The 20,737-nt window shown below is 32.4% G+C and overlaps 1 protein-coding gene across 2 annotated transcripts in view; it reads right to left on the bottom strand.

Moving 5' to 3' along the window:
* Positions 1–20,737, bottom strand: part of LOC107449411 (transcription initiation protein SPT3 homolog) — an 80,146-nt gene that overhangs the window by 33,233 nt on the left and 26,176 nt on the right. For both annotated transcript variants that reach the window (XM_043055304.2, XM_043055303.2), the window contains exon 2: positions 12,221–12,288. In XM_043055304.2, the coding sequence (XP_042911238.1) occupies positions 12,221–12,288 (68 nt within the window). The remainder of the gene's footprint in view (positions 1–12,220; positions 12,289–20,737) is intronic.

The following is a 20,737-nucleotide window of genomic DNA, read 5'->3' on the forward strand; positions in this document are numbered from 1 at the left end:
TGGGTAGTGTTCCTTCACTGGTTGGTTTACTCTATCTAGTAGATAGTTCATTTATTTATTTCTTTTTTAATTATCACCTTTTAGTGGAGGTGGAAGATGGAATTTAGGCGATGGAGTCATGAGTTTTTCTTCATAGGAAAAATCTTAAAATTTTTAGTCTGCAGCTATTTAAAAATTGGCGTTTGGTTTAACACTGCAAGATTTTTTTTTAATTAACACCTTTCGTGAATACAAAAAAAAAAGATTCATTAAAAGATTTAAGCTATGTATACTAATGCATAACACCATCAAGTTAATGAGAACTACCGACTAAAATACATTATTAGACCCGAATTAAAATTAAGCAGTGCACGGTTAGAAATTTCTCGAAAAAAAAAATAGTTAAATAACAATTTATTTGATACTAGTGCGCTGCGCCCCCTGCACGCCAACCCCCGAAAATTGCCACGCAATCTTATATGGTTTGCTTCGCAAACCAAGTTCGCTTCGCTCGCTACTAACTTAGGTACATTGCAAATGCACAAAATTCTAGGAATTCAAAACAATCATTCAAATCCATATAAAAACTTCTTTTTTTAAAAAAATTACATCTTTTTAGTAAATACTAAGTCATTAAAATAAATTTGAATTCAAATAAATGACATGAAATTCGTTAAACCTATTAGAAATGTGCTATAGTATAATTCGTGATATAAATCAAAAGTCGTTAAATAAATTCGTAATACATAAATTCGTGAAAAAAAGCGCTTTCGACAAAATACTAAAATAGAGATCTATCGACAAAGACTACTCACTTCTGCCTAGCTTAATAGTATGAGATTGCCGGGATCTGGTTATTTCAGTTTTCGTTTTTAAAAGCGTTTTATGTTGAGCCACCTCAACTAGATTTGGCATGTGACATTTTTAGCGGCAATCATTGGTCGATTCGCTGTGTAAGAGAAATAGTAACGTAAACAAAACAAAGCAAACGTTGCCACCGGCGGAAATGAAATACAGCCAAAATTTGGGAGCCACGTATGAGAATTATATATATTAGATTTTACTATGTTCAACTAAAACGGTCGAATAACCATAAAAAATAAGGTATGGATGGTGTTTTCTACACTAGGGAACGCTGCAAGCTCGGTACCGCCTAAATTTCCGGGTTACTGTTTCCGTTGTATTTTAAAGCCATTTCGCATCATTGTGTTTTGAGATTCTTGCAAACAATGTATTTGATTACTTATTACTTGTGTTTACAATGCTAAAAGTGTTGAATACTAACGTAAGATGGTGCACAGCTTGCAACAAGAACAAACAGTAGTAGGAAAGAGGCCATATCAAGACTGTCAAAAAAGCGAGTTATTCAAAATCTAGCAACCATGTCGACTTTTTTAACAATATATCTCTAAAAAACTAAAACAAATTTTCACTTTAAACTCACCAGAATTACATATTAACATTAATATCTTATGAAATATGGCAGATTTGAGCTCAGAAATTATCTAATTTATTTCTTTTATTGAAAACAAAATTATCCGTTTGAAAACATCGCCTATCAGAATAACATGTAGTAAGCAGCTGCAAACTTTTTAACCGGAACTAGAGTAGGTGCCGAGCTCGAGATTGTTATTGTTTACATTTCTATTGAAAACACCATCCATTCAAACAGTTAACTTGGGGAAAAATCATTCATTTTCTGTTTTCACCGAACACGGTTTAACAACTAAAATATTATCCGTATCAACTAGGCTCACAGTCAATGAGAATCGAAAGCACGTTCTTCGAAAGCTGAAGCTAAGCCACACGGTAAGGACTACGAATGCATACATTTATTTCCTTTAATTGGTAGCGTAATAATCTTATGATGATAAGTGTATGGTGAACACCTTGTAAAGCCCCTTAGTTCCCTGCAGTTGGGTACATACTTAAGCCTAGAGGGCTATCTATCTCATTACCGACTGAATGGGGGTCGAAACCAAATATTTCCTCCATTCCATCAACACATGAGAAGTTTCTACTTCTACTACTTGTTTTTTATTTCTTAATTAATGAACCTGAACAATAGGAATACGAAAATCTCATTCAGGCACAAATGATATGACCACAGAGTTGCTTAACACAAAAATCTAGCATTTCACATCTTTCACGCTAGATGGCACCACTAGATTAACTAATTATATCACATTCTACTGTTCACTTGACAAAAAGCAACTTTACTCCGATGACAATTACCTAACGAAAATCCTACCTAACCTTAATGTCCCGGATTTCCGAGTTGTCTGACACTCGTCCGTCCACTGCTTCCAAACACGCATCACTGTGCTTCTGTTATGCTGCACACGAGCGGCTACTGCACGATAAGACAATCCAGTTTCACAAAGGCCGATGATTCTCCCTCTTTCAAACTCCGTAAGTTGTTGAAATCTCGCTCTCTTTCGTCAAAGAGGCATAAGTAACGTCTGAGCTAACGTTTACCACTAGCAGATAACCACCGATAACCATAAACGCCTCGCTACAGCCATCTATTTATTCGGATCCATCCGCCGTTCAGAGGGCGCTGCTCAGCATACGCATGCGCTACGGGTCAGAAATTCTAATCATTTGCATATTATGCTCTACTTTGCATTTCCTGAAAATTTCAGCTCACTCGCCGAAGTCCTTCATGGTGTTGCAATTTTTACAAACATGAGTTTAAATAAATAACTGACAGCGTTATACTCTTCTTTGTTAGTTAAAGTCATGAGACATTTATCCTGTGATTGTTTTTTTTAATTTTTTTTTGTCGTGTCTATGACATAGCCGAATTAAATGTTTCCATGCGTCTTGATTACTGCTTCTGCGATTTGCTTGATATTATCGTCATAAAGGTCTATCAATGACGGCAAGACTCCTATTTCTCTCAGATTAGCACTCATTGCTGGACACTCAAAAATGTGGCATGGTGCCAGCTGCGTATAATCCTGTGATTTTTCTGACCAATAAGAATCCACCCACAACAATCAAAAATAAATTTAGATCGTTAATTTAGATGACGAAAAAATATATCACGATGACTGCTTCTTTAATAAATCAGACTTATCTTTTAAGTTATTATATCCGGAAACAATAGTATCATTCTGCTTTTATGATAATTCGAATGAACCTTCGTATTTTTTGCAGCAAATTAAATTAAACATTGATAAATTCCAAAACACCAATTAATTTAAATTTACAACTTATTAAGATTTAATTTCAGGCGAAATCAATTGCCTCGACAGAATTCTCAATAAACGAGGAAAGAGCAGAACAAACATTTATTTAAAAAAAATAAATAAAATAAAAATTCAATCAGCTTCTCAGAAGATTTTGGTGACACATTATCAGAGAAAATGACTCTTAAAAAGTTGAAGGAAAGAAAAAAAAATAATGTTGTTGGCTCCTCATTTTTCAGCATACTTCCTACCCTTTACCACATCAAAACCAATTCCACTTTCCTCGTTATACTGTCAGCCTTCCATAACACAGAACAATGGAACGAAAAAGTCCAAAAAGACATTTTCCACTCTGACTTGAAAAAGATGAAAGCAATGATCTTAATGGGCTTCCCAGTGGGCGTCGGGGTCTCCCTCATCCCATTTATATAATAGGTCCGAAGAACGGTTACAGTGAAGGGATTCTCAGCATCACGTCTTAATGAAGACCGGCCGCACATTTGACAGCTCATTATAGACAGATGATGTTCTTATTCTAAACCTCGGCATCTTTGGGAAATGCGGGTCTTTAATGAGCGCATAATGTGCCATGGTATTTTTGGTGCTAAAATGGTGCAATGTCGCACAATAATAATATCCCAGTTACAATTTTTCTAAAGTTTAATATTGGTCGAATCTGAAAGATGCCATTGTTGATGAGTTAAACCTGTAAAAGAAATTCGAAATCACAAATCTCAGAAGATCTTTGCTTTAGAAGCCTTAATATGAGGGTTGTAAATTAAATAGTGGCAACTTAACCTTTAAACTCACAGAAGGACGGGCATGCGCAAATTAGATATGGGAGCGGTGAGGTGGGGCTGTTGTCGATGTGTAGAGTGCAAAAAAAAGTCGATTAGCTTAGTAGAGGGGTAGTTGTTGTGTGGCGTTAAATTGAGGAGTTTTGTTTCCATCGCTCTAAAGCATTTTTTCAAAAGGTGATCAGCGGTCGTGGCTTACAATCGAGGTTGCCCGTGGCAAAAATGCAACAGAATGCTATCGAGGATTAGTGGAAGCCTTTGGAGCAAATGCTTTACCATATAGGACAGTAGCACGATGGATTCAAGCATCTCGTCTTTTTTCGTCATTAAGCCTTTTCACAACATGCTTTAGAGCGATGGAAACGAAACTCCTCACTTTAACGCCACGCAACAACTACCCTTCTAAGCAAATCGACTGTTTTTTGCACTCTACACATCGGCAACAGCGCCACCTCACCGCACCCATACCCTATTTACGCATGCGCGCCCTTTTGTGAGTTTCAAGGTTAAGTTGCCACTATTTAATTTATAACCCTTGTATAACTGTAAATTTTTTATAAATTATAGAAGACTAGAGGGCTAAGTTTCCTACTTGCTTCTACTAGGAATTGCAATTTTATCTATATCACTTCATGCTCGTTCACTAATTATCATAACTATTGGTTTAGGCAAAAATATTAGCAAGGTTTTTAATATTAGCTTGTTTAACACTAGATTGCCTAAGGAAGTCATTTTGACTGCTTTTAATTTCAATTCGAAAAACAATGATGTATATAATGACACAATTTCTTAGACTTTTGTACAAGACATAATTTTTTTATTGTTAATATTCACTAATAACTTGTTATATAACTGCAAATAATATAAAAAATATTAAAAATTAATTTTAAACAAATTTCTTTACTCATTATTTATTCTTTTACAATCCAGTAATTTTGACTGCTTTTGGGCAATATAGGTATATACTAAATTTCAGTCTTTCTAGTGTTAAAGTATCAATCTTATGCTTAACGATAAATTTGATATAATTTTCATGGCAGGCATCTAAAAGCATTTTGAAATATTATTTCATCTCATTTTAACATAGATAGAGCAATTTTAATTAGGAACATTGTTTTCCCATTTATTTTAGAAGTGAAGAAAATAAAGAAGAAAATTACTCTTGAATTAAGTTGGTCGTAAAGTTTGGTTTTTAAACAAAAATTTGAAACAAAATATGTGAAAATTATCTAACATTTCATTAATCGCATACATTTATCTCATTTCTAAATTATTTACAGTAATACACACAGCAAGAATGATTTAGTCGCAATCAAATATAGATCGGTATATAGAGAGTAAAAATAAATTTCCTATAAGTCGTTAAAAAATATGTAAAGATGTGACAGCAAAAATTATGCAATATCATTTAAAGAATCTTTTATACAAATATATAGAAATGAAGCATAATATAATTTTATTTACAAATAATTAAAAATGTGTGCGGAAAAGGGAAATTTAAAGAAAAAAACTGTCGAAAAGAAAGTCGGCGAAGATTAATTTGTTTCTATAAAAATCTATAAAATTCACAATTTTTAATTAAAAATATGATTTTTCTATCTAAATAACTTGTAACACACTTTTAAAAGCACTCTAAATAATTAAAATTTACAATGTAAAAATAATAAAAATGTACAATGTTTATATTTTATAAAAAATTTTTAGAAAATTTACATTTACATTTTAGTTAAAAAAATTATTTACTTTTTAATAAAAAAAAACTTCCTGATAATATTATCATGATAAATAACTATTTCTCAAAAATAAATCCAATTGAATAAATCTTATGTTTGCGTGCGACACCGAATATAAAAATGATTGTAACTATTTAGTATTAACCAACAGAATATGTAATAGTTTTTGTCCAAAACAGAAATAGGTGGGTGAAAAGGAAAATCATTAATATTAGATTTTTGTTAACAAAACTAAAGTTAATAATTAATTCTCGTTTAATATAACTAATTTTACAATTCCAACAATTATTAAAGATCATTAAATGAATACGGGATTTTTCTTGTAACAACTATTTAACATTTCTCTAAATTATATGCTGAATGAAAACACTCTACATCGAAATGCATAGAAGTATGATCATAGTAATCACATTCTACAATAAAATCTATAAGAAATATCAATTTTTAACGCATGAACAGGATTAAGGTAAAAAGAAAGAAAACGGAATTATTATATAACCGTGGACCAAAGCTATTAGATGGCCAAGTTTATTTTGATTAAAAATAGGCAACTTTGATTTGATTCTAATTTGCAAAAAATGTGTGAAATATGTGCAACTTAAAATGATAAGGACACAACATTTTAAGTTGCAACATTAAAAGTTCCTTAAAACATACGGGCTAATTTGTTTGCCGAATTATTTCAGTGACTAATTATCTACTAAGAATATTCGTCTCAAACACACTCTCAATATCAGATCAAATGACATTTTTCTTAAAAACGGCACCAGTGTTACTTTGTGTTAGTAAACAAACAAGTGAAATGCTGGTTTTAAATAATATTCTTTGAGCTTAAAATTAAATCCAAAAATTAGATTCGTGAGCTATAAGTACTATAATGAAAACTAATTTAGGCGAATTAAAAATTAATTTACAAGAAGATTTGACGGAGAAAAATAATAAAGGAAAATGTGAAAGAGCTTCACTGCACAGCTAGAGTTAGTACAGGTTTGTATTGTTGCTTTTCTTCCGTGCATTTGATCCCTTCTTTCTTTTTCCGTTTGTATAGCAGGAAAACGTTAAAATTGGAAGCCGATGTATAAATGAATCACAGTAAGAATGGCTAACAAGTATCATAAAAATAACTCTATTTAGGATTTATTTTATTATTATTATTTTATTTTTGATGTGAAAAAGATATTTTTAACGGTTCTTATTTTTTTATGATAAAAAATTAAAATAATAAAAAAACGATTACCAGTAATAGCTGATGATCGTTAAGAAATCATAAAAAGTTATCGCATATTTTTGCATGTTATAATCTCCAAGCTTTTAAATTAAAAAATAATGCGCTATGATATAAGTGGTATTGCGAATTTTATATGGACATATCTCACGAAACGTTAATTTTATATTGAAATGTTTTGGATAGATAAAGGTATTAAATAACCAATTTTGGTAATTTAGTTTTGTGAAATGCGTATTCATCATTTTGTTTAAACATGCAACATATTTAAATAACTTACCAAGCTTTATTACAATCATTTTGAATTTGTCGAATTAATAATTTTTTTTCTTTATTAAGGTTTAAGGGTTTACTAACATTTGCGAAATTTGTTAGTGTACAATGTTTATAATTTATTTTAAAAGTATTTTTTAAACATAAATATAATACAAAAAATCTATATTTATGAAATAAAAGCAAAATTAATAATATTAAATAAATTTAAATTCATAAATCGCAAACAAACTATCCAGAACAAACAAAAGTGGCTGCTTCCACCTATTCACTACTGGTATAAAGCAGAAAGACCAGGACTCTCTCTATCTCTCCCTGGTGATAGGCAAACCAACACCTGCTTATCCCGACTGGCCAGTGGACACCTAAAAAGTCTCACATTTTCTGCAAATCAAAAAATCTTTCCTCTTTGCCCTAAATGCCAACAAAACCAGGCATCACCTGAGCACATCTTGAACTGTTTAGGGCTGGAATGACATTCATTCCTCTCCCATTCTGGTTTCGGATTTTCTGAATGTCAACGGATTCATTGATCTGGTCTGACCCCGTCAGACCAGATGGGAATTAGCAACAACAACAAATTCATAAATCGCATAACTGAAAAAGTAGTGGAAAGCTTAAACAGATGTTTTTGACGTTTAATATAATTAATTATAACTGTGTATTTATAATTGGCATTATTATAATTTGTAAATATTAAGTAACTACAATATTTTTATTTGTACAACGTAACATTTTTATTGATTCAAGTAATACATTTACAACAATTATAGTTTTTCAAGTTTTTTGCTATCATGCATTGAAAGTTCGGCATCAACTTCAGAATATTTATTTCAAACTGTTGCTGTATTTAATTTTCGTGTATAGGTCATTAAGTGCATAGTTATAAACTCATGTTTGTGAAAATTGCAACACCATGAAGGACTTACGCAAGTGAGCTGAAATTTTCAGGTAATGCATACAAACAGTATGGAATTCTCTTCCTCAGACAGACATTCAAAAATTGCTTGACTCCATGCCACGTCGTGTAGCAGCACTTATTGCGGAGCGTGGTGGCTACATAAAATACTGATTTCGATCTCTTGTTGTTGTTTGTTTGCTTTGAAAGTTTAATCATTTATTTATACCACTACCACTCAACTGTGCATTAAATTTCATTCAATTATGACGATTCCTTCATGGTGTTGCAATTTTCACAAATAGGAGTTTATATTAACTGCGCTCATGCAGTATTTTCATAGGTCAATAATGAACTAACACTTTGCAATGCGACAAGAGTTTTCATATTCAATTTATTAAAAATGATAAATATAATTGTCAATGCATTTTTCGAATCCTTTCAAAACTATGAGAGTTTTACTTAATAACCCCTGGGAGCAGAATTTTTATTAAAAATATTTTTCACACTTTTTTCATTATTTTATTTTAATTTAGGTCAAAAAAAGCAAAAAAAAAAATTATATATTTAGTATTTTCATAATTTATGGTTATGAAAGGCAACATGAAACACCGGAGTCTCTTTCTGCTTTAAAAGAGAAATCTTCCAAACACGGCTCACTTCCAAAAAGTAATTTTTCAAATTAACACCAATTTGCAGTTATTTAAATCTAAGAGAAACAGCTCTTCATCATTGAAATTTGTTTAATTTACAAAATCAATTATTGATAAATTTTTGAATACAAATGAAAAAATTCGAACCAAATTTTTTTTTTTTGGTACTTTATATTTTAGTACAAATACAATTCCGATACTTTAACGGATTTTTTTTAAAATTATCTATTAGACTGTTTTTTATAATTAAAAATTTCAAAATACATTTTCGTTTGCATTTAGATGTCAGAAAAGAATATATTAAAGGGACACAGGTACCCCATCTTCGTCAAAACGTTAAACGTACGAAATTTTACAAAGCGTTAAACATATAAAAGAGATTAATACATATAAATTTAATTATCTATCGCATAATAAATATTTAATATTGCAGAAATACATCATCCATAAAAACAAATAAAACCATTCTTGTAACTTGCACCACCTTAACTCAGAAAAATCCAAAATCTCTTCGAACTGACAAAAACGAAATATCTTGAAAGGTTAAACACGAAAAACGCAACTGCTGTAGGGAAAACCGAAAGCGTCAAGTACATTAATAACAAGGGGGCTGAACCATTTTAAGCCCCAAACGACTCAATCAAAATTTCTTCCAAAACACCTTCGAAGTTCGATATATTTTCTCGAATCTTTCTTGAGCTTATTTTATTCAAATTACGTGAGAAATGTCACTCTTGCCAGCTATAATAAGGATGAACTTTTCAATCCCTTGGCAGTTTTTTTTATTTTTTATTTTTTTTTATTTTTAAAATTGACGCTGAAGAAAACAATTCCCCCCACTACCCGAGGGGATAGGGTAAAGGTTTTACGCTCATTTCCCCCTTTAGAACAGCCTTTATTTTATTTAAAATTTTCTAATCGTACTGCAATATGTCAGTTAAATAAAGGGAAATAAGAGGGGGGAAACATGCAGCAGTTATCTTGTCTTATTATGGAAACGTTGAGCCAAGGAAATTTCTAACCTTTAACAAAGAGAGGGAATTTAACGTTTTTGCACGGTTATTTAAAAAATTCCTTCGAGCGTAAAAATAATAGTGTTAGGGATTATTTTAGGGAAGGGGTGGAATTCAATTCTATATCTATATATAAAGAATTAATTTTTCAAAGTATTAATATAAGTTTCTCTGCAATATAAAATTTTTCTTTGTTTTTTTTTGTTTTAACCTTCTAATTTTAAAAACTGCTTCAGATAAATAATTTATATTTTACATTCTTTAATAAAACAAAGGGTACTTATTCCGTTTTGGGGAACGTTGAAAAATCTCTAAACTATCATTGGTAACTCTAAACTATCACTATGGTAATGCTTTTTTAATTACCTGGGAGCGAAATAGTACTAAAAAATAGTGTATATATATATATATATATATATATATATATCAGGGGTCTGTCTAGGCTTTTCTGAGAGGTACCTATTTTGTGAAAATTTAGACATAATTTGTGAAAAATTAAAAATTATATTAAAAAATCAACACAAAAATATGGATTTATCGTTTCTTAAGGGATACAAAAATAAAATTTTAAGAAAAAGTATTTTGTGAAACTTCCGGTTTTCCTAAAATTGAATTTGTGAAACTACCGTTTTTCCTCAAGTTGAATTTGTGAAGGTACCGCTAAACGGTAGTAAATTCGGCCTGGACAGACCCCTGTATATATATATATATATAGACATACACCGAAGAGCCATTACATTATAACCACCCTCAATGTTTTCATGGGGCACATCAGGATCCATAATCCTCATAGAACAATCCCTGACGTTTGTAAGCTACTTGAACATAGTTGCAGATCAGGCTCACCCATTCATGGCAACAGTTTTTCCTGCGGGGGATGATGTTTACCAACAGGATAACGCACCATGTCATAAGAGTCGAATCGTCATGGACTGGTGCGTGCTGCCACGCTATCCCCTCGCAATGTGAGGGAATCGCAGGACCAGTTGGTGAGCGCTTGCTACCAGATACCTCAGACTACCTATCAGCACCTTGTGGAATCAATGCCACGGCGGGTGCTAGCAGTTTTTTGAGGGCTAAAGGTGGTCCTACATGTTATTAGCAGGGTGGTCATAATGTAATGGCTCTTCGGTGTATATATATATATATATATCTTCGATTTGCTTATTTTTCTCTGTAATTCTTTTGCTCTATATTCCGATGGTTTCTTCTTGTGTTAAAAAGTCGTCCACTTGACTGGCCAAAAGAGTTTTCGGCGTAGGTTCGAAGTTCATTTTCAGCGTGTCTTACCGTCTTTAGTAACAAAGGGATTCATATTTTCTTTCAATTTCCATTTAGACTGTTGTGAACGATCGTTGTTTTCGGAGTTGGTAGGCCAATTTGTCTCGCTTAGCTGGTTTATCATCAAGTGGTTTTTCTTCATTAGCAATAAAATCCCAGCTTTTTTTTCATTCATTAGCATAACTTTCGTATTAATTTTCTAACTTACGTAATTAAAATCTTTGAGCTTTGAAAATGAAAACACTGCTCCACTAGTAGATTCAGTCACATCGAAAATTGAAGATATAATTGCACTTAACCTTCGTGACTAAATATTCCATATTGTAGACCAAAGGTTGGCCAATATTCCAAAGGTTGGCGGGGGCGTGGCTCATAAGTGTTCTTTTATATTGGTAAAACACGCAGAGTGGATATTGAGTGTAGATAGTCGTAGGATGAAACGTGAAGTTTTAAAATTTTTTTTTATTAAATACAGTACCATCTCGAGATAACAAACAACTGAAAAATAATTAACTATAATACAGCTTAAACATAGAAAAATGACATCACGTATCATCAGAAAACAATGACTTATAACCGTCGTTGAACAGCCGACCCAAGTTTTTTGGGTTTACGACTACTAATGTTCAACTCCGTAGTCTCGTAATTTTGAACCCTAACCAGAAGACAAAAGAACTCCTGGATCAAGTATTGGGAGACATTTGCCTTCTTGGAGGACTTCTTGATGGAACTAACCCGCATTAGCGTTACACGGAGAGGAAGACCACGAGAACCTCTCACGGTCAACCTGACGGCAATGGGACTCTAACCCATGATCCGTCTACCACAAAGGATTTCACGTCAGCACTGTGGTTGGAGCAAGCCGGATGCGGAATTCGTATCGCCCAGCCATTGCTGGGATTCGAACCCGGTTCACCTCACTGGAAGGGGTTACAAATCCCCGAGGCGTCAAGTTTAGTAATTACATGCACACATAACTCACGTTATCAGTATATGAAAATATACCTGTTGCCATTGATAATTCAATATGCTCGATTGAGCAACACACCCTCCAACAGATTACGCGCAATGATTACGAATAAATAATAAAATTTTTAATAAAACAATAAAATAAATGTACAGTACTTGTTAGATTTCTGTAGGAATAAAACTAAAAAATTCAAAAGGTACTTACATAATGCATCTTATTTCCCTCGTGAAGGAAGCAGGTGGCTTTTTCCTTTCTCTAACATGGTCTCGCTTCTGAAAGAAATCAAATCATTCATATGATGTTTAATACAAATATCATTAAATTTCATTCTATTTAAAAAGTAGCTGTAAAATACTGAGTATAATTTTCCTGTGTGCTTCTTTAAAAAAATTTTAAGACTGGACTTATTTTTTGAGCAAAACACGCGATCTAACGTTGTTTACCGGAATTTTCAGATATTAATAGCTTACTGACTCAAAAATGTGCCTTTCCATAATAATGGCACATATATACTATCCGTGTGGTGACCGGGTGTGAAAGAATAGTCCCAATGCAGCTCATGCATGTCGTAAAAGGTGACTAAAATGGGTACCCAGTGTCTGGGGGTATAACCGGGCACCTTGCCCCTGGGGATTACATCAGGGGATTGGCCCTCCAGGTTGGGGGTTGGGCATAGGGTTGACACCTCTATCCAGTAAAAACTTCTTGTTTCGAAATCCTTAGAAGAAAAATCCCGGATGAACTTCATGGAAACGATTTGGAAAACGAAATTTGGATATGAGAATTGGAAGCTGGAAAGTTCTGTCTCTCTATAGAGCCAATGCTTTGCATTTGGTGTTAGAATAGATGGAACAATACAATATTGATTTGATTGCCATTCTAGAGGTTAGACGGATTGGCAATGGGACATTGAATAAAAGGAATCATGCTTTTTACAGTTGTCACTCCAAAAAACATATTGAGAGCACTGGCCTTATCATAAGCAAAAGAATACGACACCTGATTTTGGATTTTGAGGCAATCTTTCCTAGACTATGCAAGCTCAGAATTGAGGGTAAGTTCTTTAATTTCTGTATTATCTTTTCTTATGCACCAACTGAAGATAAAAGAAAAATTTTTCTTCAGTTGGAGATAAAAGAAAATTCCCTTTCAATTGAAGATAAAAGAAAAGAAAATTTTCTAAGAAAATTTTGACAAAATTTACTACAGTTGTGCAAAATATGATGTAAAATTTTTTTTTGGGAGATCTAAATGCTAAAGTAGGTAAAGAAAGGGAATTTAAATTCGTAACTGTTGAATTTAGTTTACATGATACAACCAATGAAAATAGACACAAATTAATTGATTTTGCCGCTTCACATAATATGGTTATAGGAAGCACGTCCTTTCCACATAAAAATATTCATAAAGCTACTGGCGTGCCCCATGTGGCACTTATGCTAATCAAATTGATCACGTACTAATTGACGCAAGACATGACTTGATGGACGTGAGAACTTATCGTGGGGCTAATGTGGATTCAGATCATTTCTTGATTATTGCTAAAGTCAGAGCAAGATTATCAAACGCAAAAAAGTTCAAGGGAAAGACCTTAAGAGAATATGACTGTAATAAACTTAAAAATGGAATATTGCGAAAAAGTAAAGGAACAGTTGAATTAAATGAATTGTGTCGGTACTGTGGAAAATAAATGGAAATGTATAAAAGATAGTATCTGTAACGCTGCCAATACCGTGATTGGTAAAGTAACTAAGAAACATGCTAAGTATTAGCATGATATTGATTGTGCCATTGCTAATGATAAAAATAATGTTGCATATAAACATATGATACAAGCACACACAAGAAATAGTGCAGAGGAGTACCATAGATGCAGAAAAGAAGTGAAGAAACTCTTTAGGCAAAAGAGAAGGGTCTTTGATGAAGAATTGTTTAAAGATGTTGAACATCTGAAAACCATTAATGAATGCAGAGCATTCTATCGGAAAATTAACCGCAGTCGATTGGACTTTAAACAGACCTCTAGTCTAAGCAAAAACAAATTTGGCGAAATTATTACTGATAAACAAGACATTTTAAAATGATGGCATGAACATCTATATATATATTTCTCTTACACGGCAACAAAAAAAAGCTTCATTACAACTCCCCGAATGGCAACGTTAGAAAATCGACCAATGATTGCCGCTAAAAACGTCACATGCCAAATCTAGCTGAGGTAGCTCAACATATAGCGCTTTTAAAAACGGAAACTGAAATAACCAGAGAGAGCATTCTCACTAAATGTGTCCGAAATTCACCCTATCAGCTGCGGCAATCTCATACTATTAAGCTAGGCAGAAGTGAGTAGTCTTTGTCGATAGATCTCTATTTTAGTATTTTGTCGAAAGCGCTTTTTTTCACGATTTATTACGAATTTAATTGACGCATTTATTGCAAATTAATGTTTAGTTTCTGCAAGTTTTTCTTTTGTATGTCAAAGTTCTAAGACTTATACTTATGTTTTTAACAAAGTTGTGAATCGTTCATGGTTATTATTTTTTAAAAAACATGTTTTGTTCATGCCGGTTTTTCCATTGCAATTCACTTATTTCATTTTTTAATGATACTTAATTATAGCCAAAATTTAACCTTTTAAAAGAGATATCAGTTTTAGAAATTTTATCTTAAGATTTCATACTATAGCACATTTCTAATAGGTTTAACGAATTACATGTCATTTATTTGAATTCAAATTTATTTTAATGACTTAGTATTTACTAAAAAGATGTAATTTTTTTTTAAAAAAAAAGTTGTTATATGGATTTGAATGATTGTTTTGAATTCTTAGAATTTTGTGCATTTGCAATGTACCTAAGTTAGTAGCGAGCGAAGCGAGCTTGGTTTGCGAAACAAACCATATAAGATTGCGTAGCAATTTTCGAGGGTTGGCTTTCGTTAGGGTTGGTTTTCGTTAGCGAGTAAGGGGCGCAGCCCACTAGTTTTAAAGATAACTGTGAGGATGTTGAAATAATTGCACCTGAATTCAGAAATACACAGAAGTTGAGGCTCCAACTATTGAGGAGATCAGGGCTGCAATTAACAACTTAAAGAATAAGACGGCTTCAGGACATGATCTTATTTCAGCAGAACTACTAAAAAATTGTGATCCTACCTTATTGAGGAATTTATTTGAACTTATTACTGACATCTGGCACTCTGAGATTATGCCAACGGATTGGAATACTAGCATTTTGTGTCCAATTCACAAGAAAGGAGATCCTATGACCTGTGCCAACTATCGTGGCATTAATCTTCTTTGTATAACTTATAAAATTCCATCTAGAATTTTATTTCTCAGGTTGTTACCATTCGTTGACTCACAAATAGGAAAATATCAATGTGGATTCCGAGCTGGAAAATCAACTAAAGATCAGACTTTTTGAATAGAAGTCAATGGAATTTAACATTGAAACACATAATCTTCTTATAGATTTCAAGGCTGCTTTTGATAGTATTTATAGAAATTATGTTGTTGAAACAATGAATACTTTTAAAATACCTTCAAAACGAGAAAAATTAAATTGACGCGACTTACATTGAAAGATACAAAGTGTAAGATTAAGTTTCTGGGGTCTCTGTCAGAAAATCTTGACACATTTACAGGTGTTCGACAGGGAGATTCTCTCTCCTGTCTTCTATTTAATATTGTACATGAGAGAGTTATTCGTGATTCAAAAATCAATACCAGTGGTCACATTTTAATTTCTTAATCTACAAAACTCTTGTCCGACCAGTCTCGACATACGCTTCTAAAGCTTGGGCAATGACAGGACTGGAGGAAAATTGTATTGGAATATTTGATATTTGAGAGAAAGATTTGCGTTTAAGATAAAAAAAAAATGCAATCAATTTGCTGTTTAGGTGAGGCAACATGAAAACGCGTGTACATTTCGTTCCAGAGTTAGCCGGCTTAAACATCTACCTAAATTTTTGTATTTGAATTATTGAAAAAAAAAGGATAACATAATTTGAATTGAGTTCATGATATACAAGCTTTTTGAGGTCGTATATCTATTCTCAACAACCAAATATTCTTCCGTTTCAGTACACCTCCAAGAAGATAAAAGGCCTGACGAAAAGAACATAAACTGCTTAGAGGTGGAACATGAAAAGAAAGATGTCACAGCGTCCGGACACTAAACTATGAAGTAGGAAATAAATAAGAGAAATGTTACAAGGTTCGAACTACTAAAGGATAGGAACTACTTTTTCATTATGGTAGTCCGTGCGAAGACTTTCATTCTTCTAGGAGGTGTTCGTGTGTTTATCCTCAACCATAGCAGCAAGGAATCATCCAGCTCCTATAGCATTGTTCAGTTAATTCGTTAGGTTTCAGAGAGGCATAAAAGTCTAAATAGCATGTTAGATATTGTGTTTAAGTGTGTTACTTTTTCCCTTCTTAAAAAAAGATTATCCTCCTGCCTATTGAATTCGCCCAAAAAAAATTAATACCGGTCAGTATGGCAACTATGTATAAACTTAATATGAGTGCAAAAAGTTAAAACAAAAAAGCAGAAGCTATATAATGGAAGGAAAATAGTTTTCACGCTGACAACTATTTCCTCAAGGAATTAATGAGAAAAAACGACTTTTAACCAATCTAATCTAAGTATTACATTGTTCACCACAATTGTTGTTGATTATAAAACAGATTCTTCTCTATCTGTTATATATTTAGAAAACATTTCTATGGATAAAACAAATTTCAATCATTTTATAACTTTAAAAGGATTCATTCTTAAACAATATAATGCCATGCCAATTCAAACTGAATAAAATGGCGAATTAATAAGTGAAAACACTCCATCTTGAAACGTTTGGTAACTAGAGCATGATGTTAATTAAAGATTCTGCTCAAATCGGTTTAATTTTTCACATTTACCGATTCTCTTAACGGAAATTTCATCAAAGGACAAGCCTTGGGGAATGGAAGTCCTCATTGGATACGGCACAGAATATGGTTGAAACACAAAGCCTTAACCACCTTTTCCCCCAAGTCCCTTCTTAAAGTTGCCAATTAATGACTGAAACCATTTTTCCAGCAGTTAGCGCCCCACTCTTTCTTTTTAATTGCAGTTGCGGTCCTTCTGGTTACCTTTTGAAACTCAACTACCCCTTCTACTTGAGGGCGATTAGAGAACAAGGCAGAATTACTTTTTCTCGAAGATTCTCTTCTTCCCGCAAAGCCGCACACCAGAAGTGGGGTCTCTTGAAAAATAATCTTTAGGAGAGATTGGTGGCCCACTTCAAAATTGTCCACCCTCTTTAAAGACTAAGCGGTGGGAGGGGTACTTTCTGAAGTGGGAGCCCTGTCATTGCAAAGGAAACAAGATATCGCAATTTACGGTAGTGTCGAGAGCTGTTTGTGAGATTGTAGCAGGAGGTAGGTGGAACAGAAAAAAGAATAAAAAAGGTAAAAGAGTTATAAACTCGATCTGGACATCAAACAGGAAAAGTGGTGCTTTATAAACTTCAGAAGATCTTAAGATCTTTTCTAACTTTGAAGAGGAAATCCACTCTTTTCTACACGGTTTCTGGAAAGAGCTAATTTGACGTTCTTGAAAATTGTGCCATGCGAAATAATGAGCGAGATCTGATATGGTAAAAAAAGCGTCGAAAATAGTTTGATAAACACATAAAAAATGGAGGTAATGATTACCTATGAATACACACTTAATTAAAGTGAACAGAAAAAAAAAGAATAAAAATTTAGTATTTTTTAACTAAAAAAATAATAAAGTTCACATTAATCTAACTATATATATATATTTCTTTAACAAGGCACCATAAACTGAGGTATTTCTCTATCTATTGGCAACACTATAGTTTTTAATCATTTTGTTAGGTCGTCTTAAGTAAGAATTAGTAGTGTTGAATAGTTAATTATACGTTAAGTATTTAATTTCAATAATTTTGTATTTTTATAAAAGATTAGAATTATTTAGATTTATTTTTTATTCTTACTAAATTGACTGTAAAAATTTTAAACATAAATAGTGCTACTTATGGTGCCGCATACTGCCGTAGCAAGCAATTAATGGTCGCAGAGTTTGCCTTTTTCGAGCAATAACATAGATATATTATACGATACTCAAGCTATGGCTCGAATGGTGAGCGAGGAAGTAGTACAGCACGCAATGGAGCATTAAGATGAGTTTTCTATCTTATCTCATGACGGAGATGGAAATAATTTTAATATTTCTGCTGCCTATACTATGCTGAAATGTCCCGAACTCATACTTAATATGTTTCACGTGATTTTTTGATAATATCGCGGGCATCTCTTGAAAATAGTTCAGAGAAAATAAAATACTTCCGCATAGGCAACAGCTAGAAGGTGAAAAATTTTCATTAATATATTGTTTAAAACTAATTAATGTTAGGATTGGGGAGGAGGAATTGAAGAATTAAAATATTTAAATACAGTTGTGATGTGCATTCAGCTAGGTTTAGTTTAAAGTTTATATGTTGTACAAGATAATTTTGTAAGCTGATCACCAAAGGCGGCTCGTACATAGTAAAATTCATTCAGCTAGAACATTAATGGAGGAGAAATGGATTAAAAGTGACACTTAGTAATTTTACATGAAAAATTTAATACATTAAGCTCTCTGCCGTCATATGAAATCAGCCTTTTCGGCAAATAATGTACTATTTTTATAACTAAAGTGAGTTGATTGTAACAGTTATTCAGAAATATAAGGTTTTCTCTATCTTCAGACAGAGCCTTTTACGGTAATTATGAAAATGGTACATAATGTCAATATCAGGGTTGGGTTTTTGCCGTCAAAAACTGGTTTTTGACATGACAGTGGTAAAAACCGTGTTTTTACCGGTAAAAACCGTCAAAAACCTACTGTTTTCTTTAATTTATGGCATAAAGCAGGCAATATATTATTTTCACATAATTGCCTTGTTAAATGAATGTTGTAAATGATTGCTATTGATTTTGCAACTATATACATGTATTCTTATAGAAGGATATACATTCATACAGAAATATTGTAATATACTTATTGAAAATAGTGATACTTACTTTTATCATTATAGCTTGATTTGCAAAGGATTCAAAATTTTGCACTTCTTAATTGTTAGAAATAAACAAACAAACAAAAAAGCTTGGAACTATTAATAAATTCAAGAACTAAAAAGAAGAATTAAAAATTTGGCATTTCTTAAATATTAGAAATAAGCTAAACAAAACTTTCAAAGCTTGTAACTACTAACAAACTCTAAGCCAAGAATGACTTGACATTCTTCAGTAATGTAATATGCCAAACAAAATGATGCTTGGAAATGTTGAAAATTTTGCTTAGTATCCTAATATTTTACTTCAAATAGTATGTTTTTGATATAATCATGTTGGGAAAATGCAAGAATCTGTTCTTAAATATCTTTTAACAACTTTATCTAATATCTTTTAACTTTTTATTGCCCAAAAATGAATTAATTTTAAATTATAAGCAGTTAAACTCAAAACTACAGTTTTACCAAATCTATGGGTTTTTGACAGTTTTCGACGTTTTTGACAGTGGGGTTTTTGACATGACGGTAAAAACCATGGTATAAACCGGTAAAAACCGTCACGTGTCGAAAACTTGCCAACCCTGGTCAATATGAATGAAGACCCCCAGTTGTGCAAAAATAAAAAGGCTAATGTGATCCAATTTTTTTAATTGAAATAAAAAGCGCAATTGATTTAATTTTGTGAAGTAAATTGCCCCTACGCTACGCCGTTTGGTGTCTCAATACTCGAATACAGAGAACTATTTCCAGATTTTTACTTAGGTTGCCAACTTATGTCACAAAAACTGGAAATTTTTATGAAAAGTTTAATACTTTTTACCATATTTTATTTCTTTGATTTCATGCTTCTAACGATTTTACAAACGACATTTCTACCACTTTCCATTAGCTGGAGCATTTAAATTCTATAGAAGCTATGTGTCTCAGGAATTTGCGATTTTAAGACCGCTGCAAACAGAATTTAGCATGATATTACCTGAAATAAAAATTTCGAACAGCTAATGCACTAATATTTTCGCCCTTACTAGATGGCAATACAAGTATAGATAGTTTCTTCACTCCTACAAGCAGAACTTATCGTCATATTATCGCCAAAGTGATATTATCGTCAACCGACATTTTGGCCAATTTCATTCAAATTTAAATATTAACTGGAGTATTATACTTCTACATGATAACACAAGTTTTGATGATTTTTGAGAGCTACAAATGGAATTGATGTTGCCATTTATCGCCAAATAAAAATTATCTTCGGTCGAAGTTTAGCCTGTTTTTTGAGCAACTATTGAGCTTGAATTTTAACTGGAGCTCTGGTCTGGTTGAACTTGTCACGACAAGTTTCAACTATTTCCTAAATGATTAAATAAAAATTTTCGCTAATCGAAATTTCGACCACTTTCAGACATAAACAAAATTACACTAAGAATTTTAAGAACTATATTTTTAGGAGCACTAGAAAGGAAAAAATTATTCTTTTTTTGCCAGATTTATCGGGAGTATCTTTTTTGTACGAAACTTAAATCTCCACTAAAAATTTCTTCGAAAGAGACGCGCCCTACATTTTTGGTGTGGCAAAAAAGTATTTTGACCGTTTTTTTAAAAGTATTTTTTAAATATTGAAGTAATTTGTTCGTTTTAAAGTTCATAAAGATT

This window comes from Parasteatoda tepidariorum, chromosome 4 (genome assembly GCF_043381705.1).
Source record: "Parasteatoda tepidariorum isolate YZ-2023 chromosome 4, CAS_Ptep_4.0, whole genome shotgun sequence".
Lineage (NCBI taxonomy): Eukaryota > Metazoa > Arthropoda > Arachnida > Araneae > Theridiidae > Parasteatoda > Parasteatoda tepidariorum.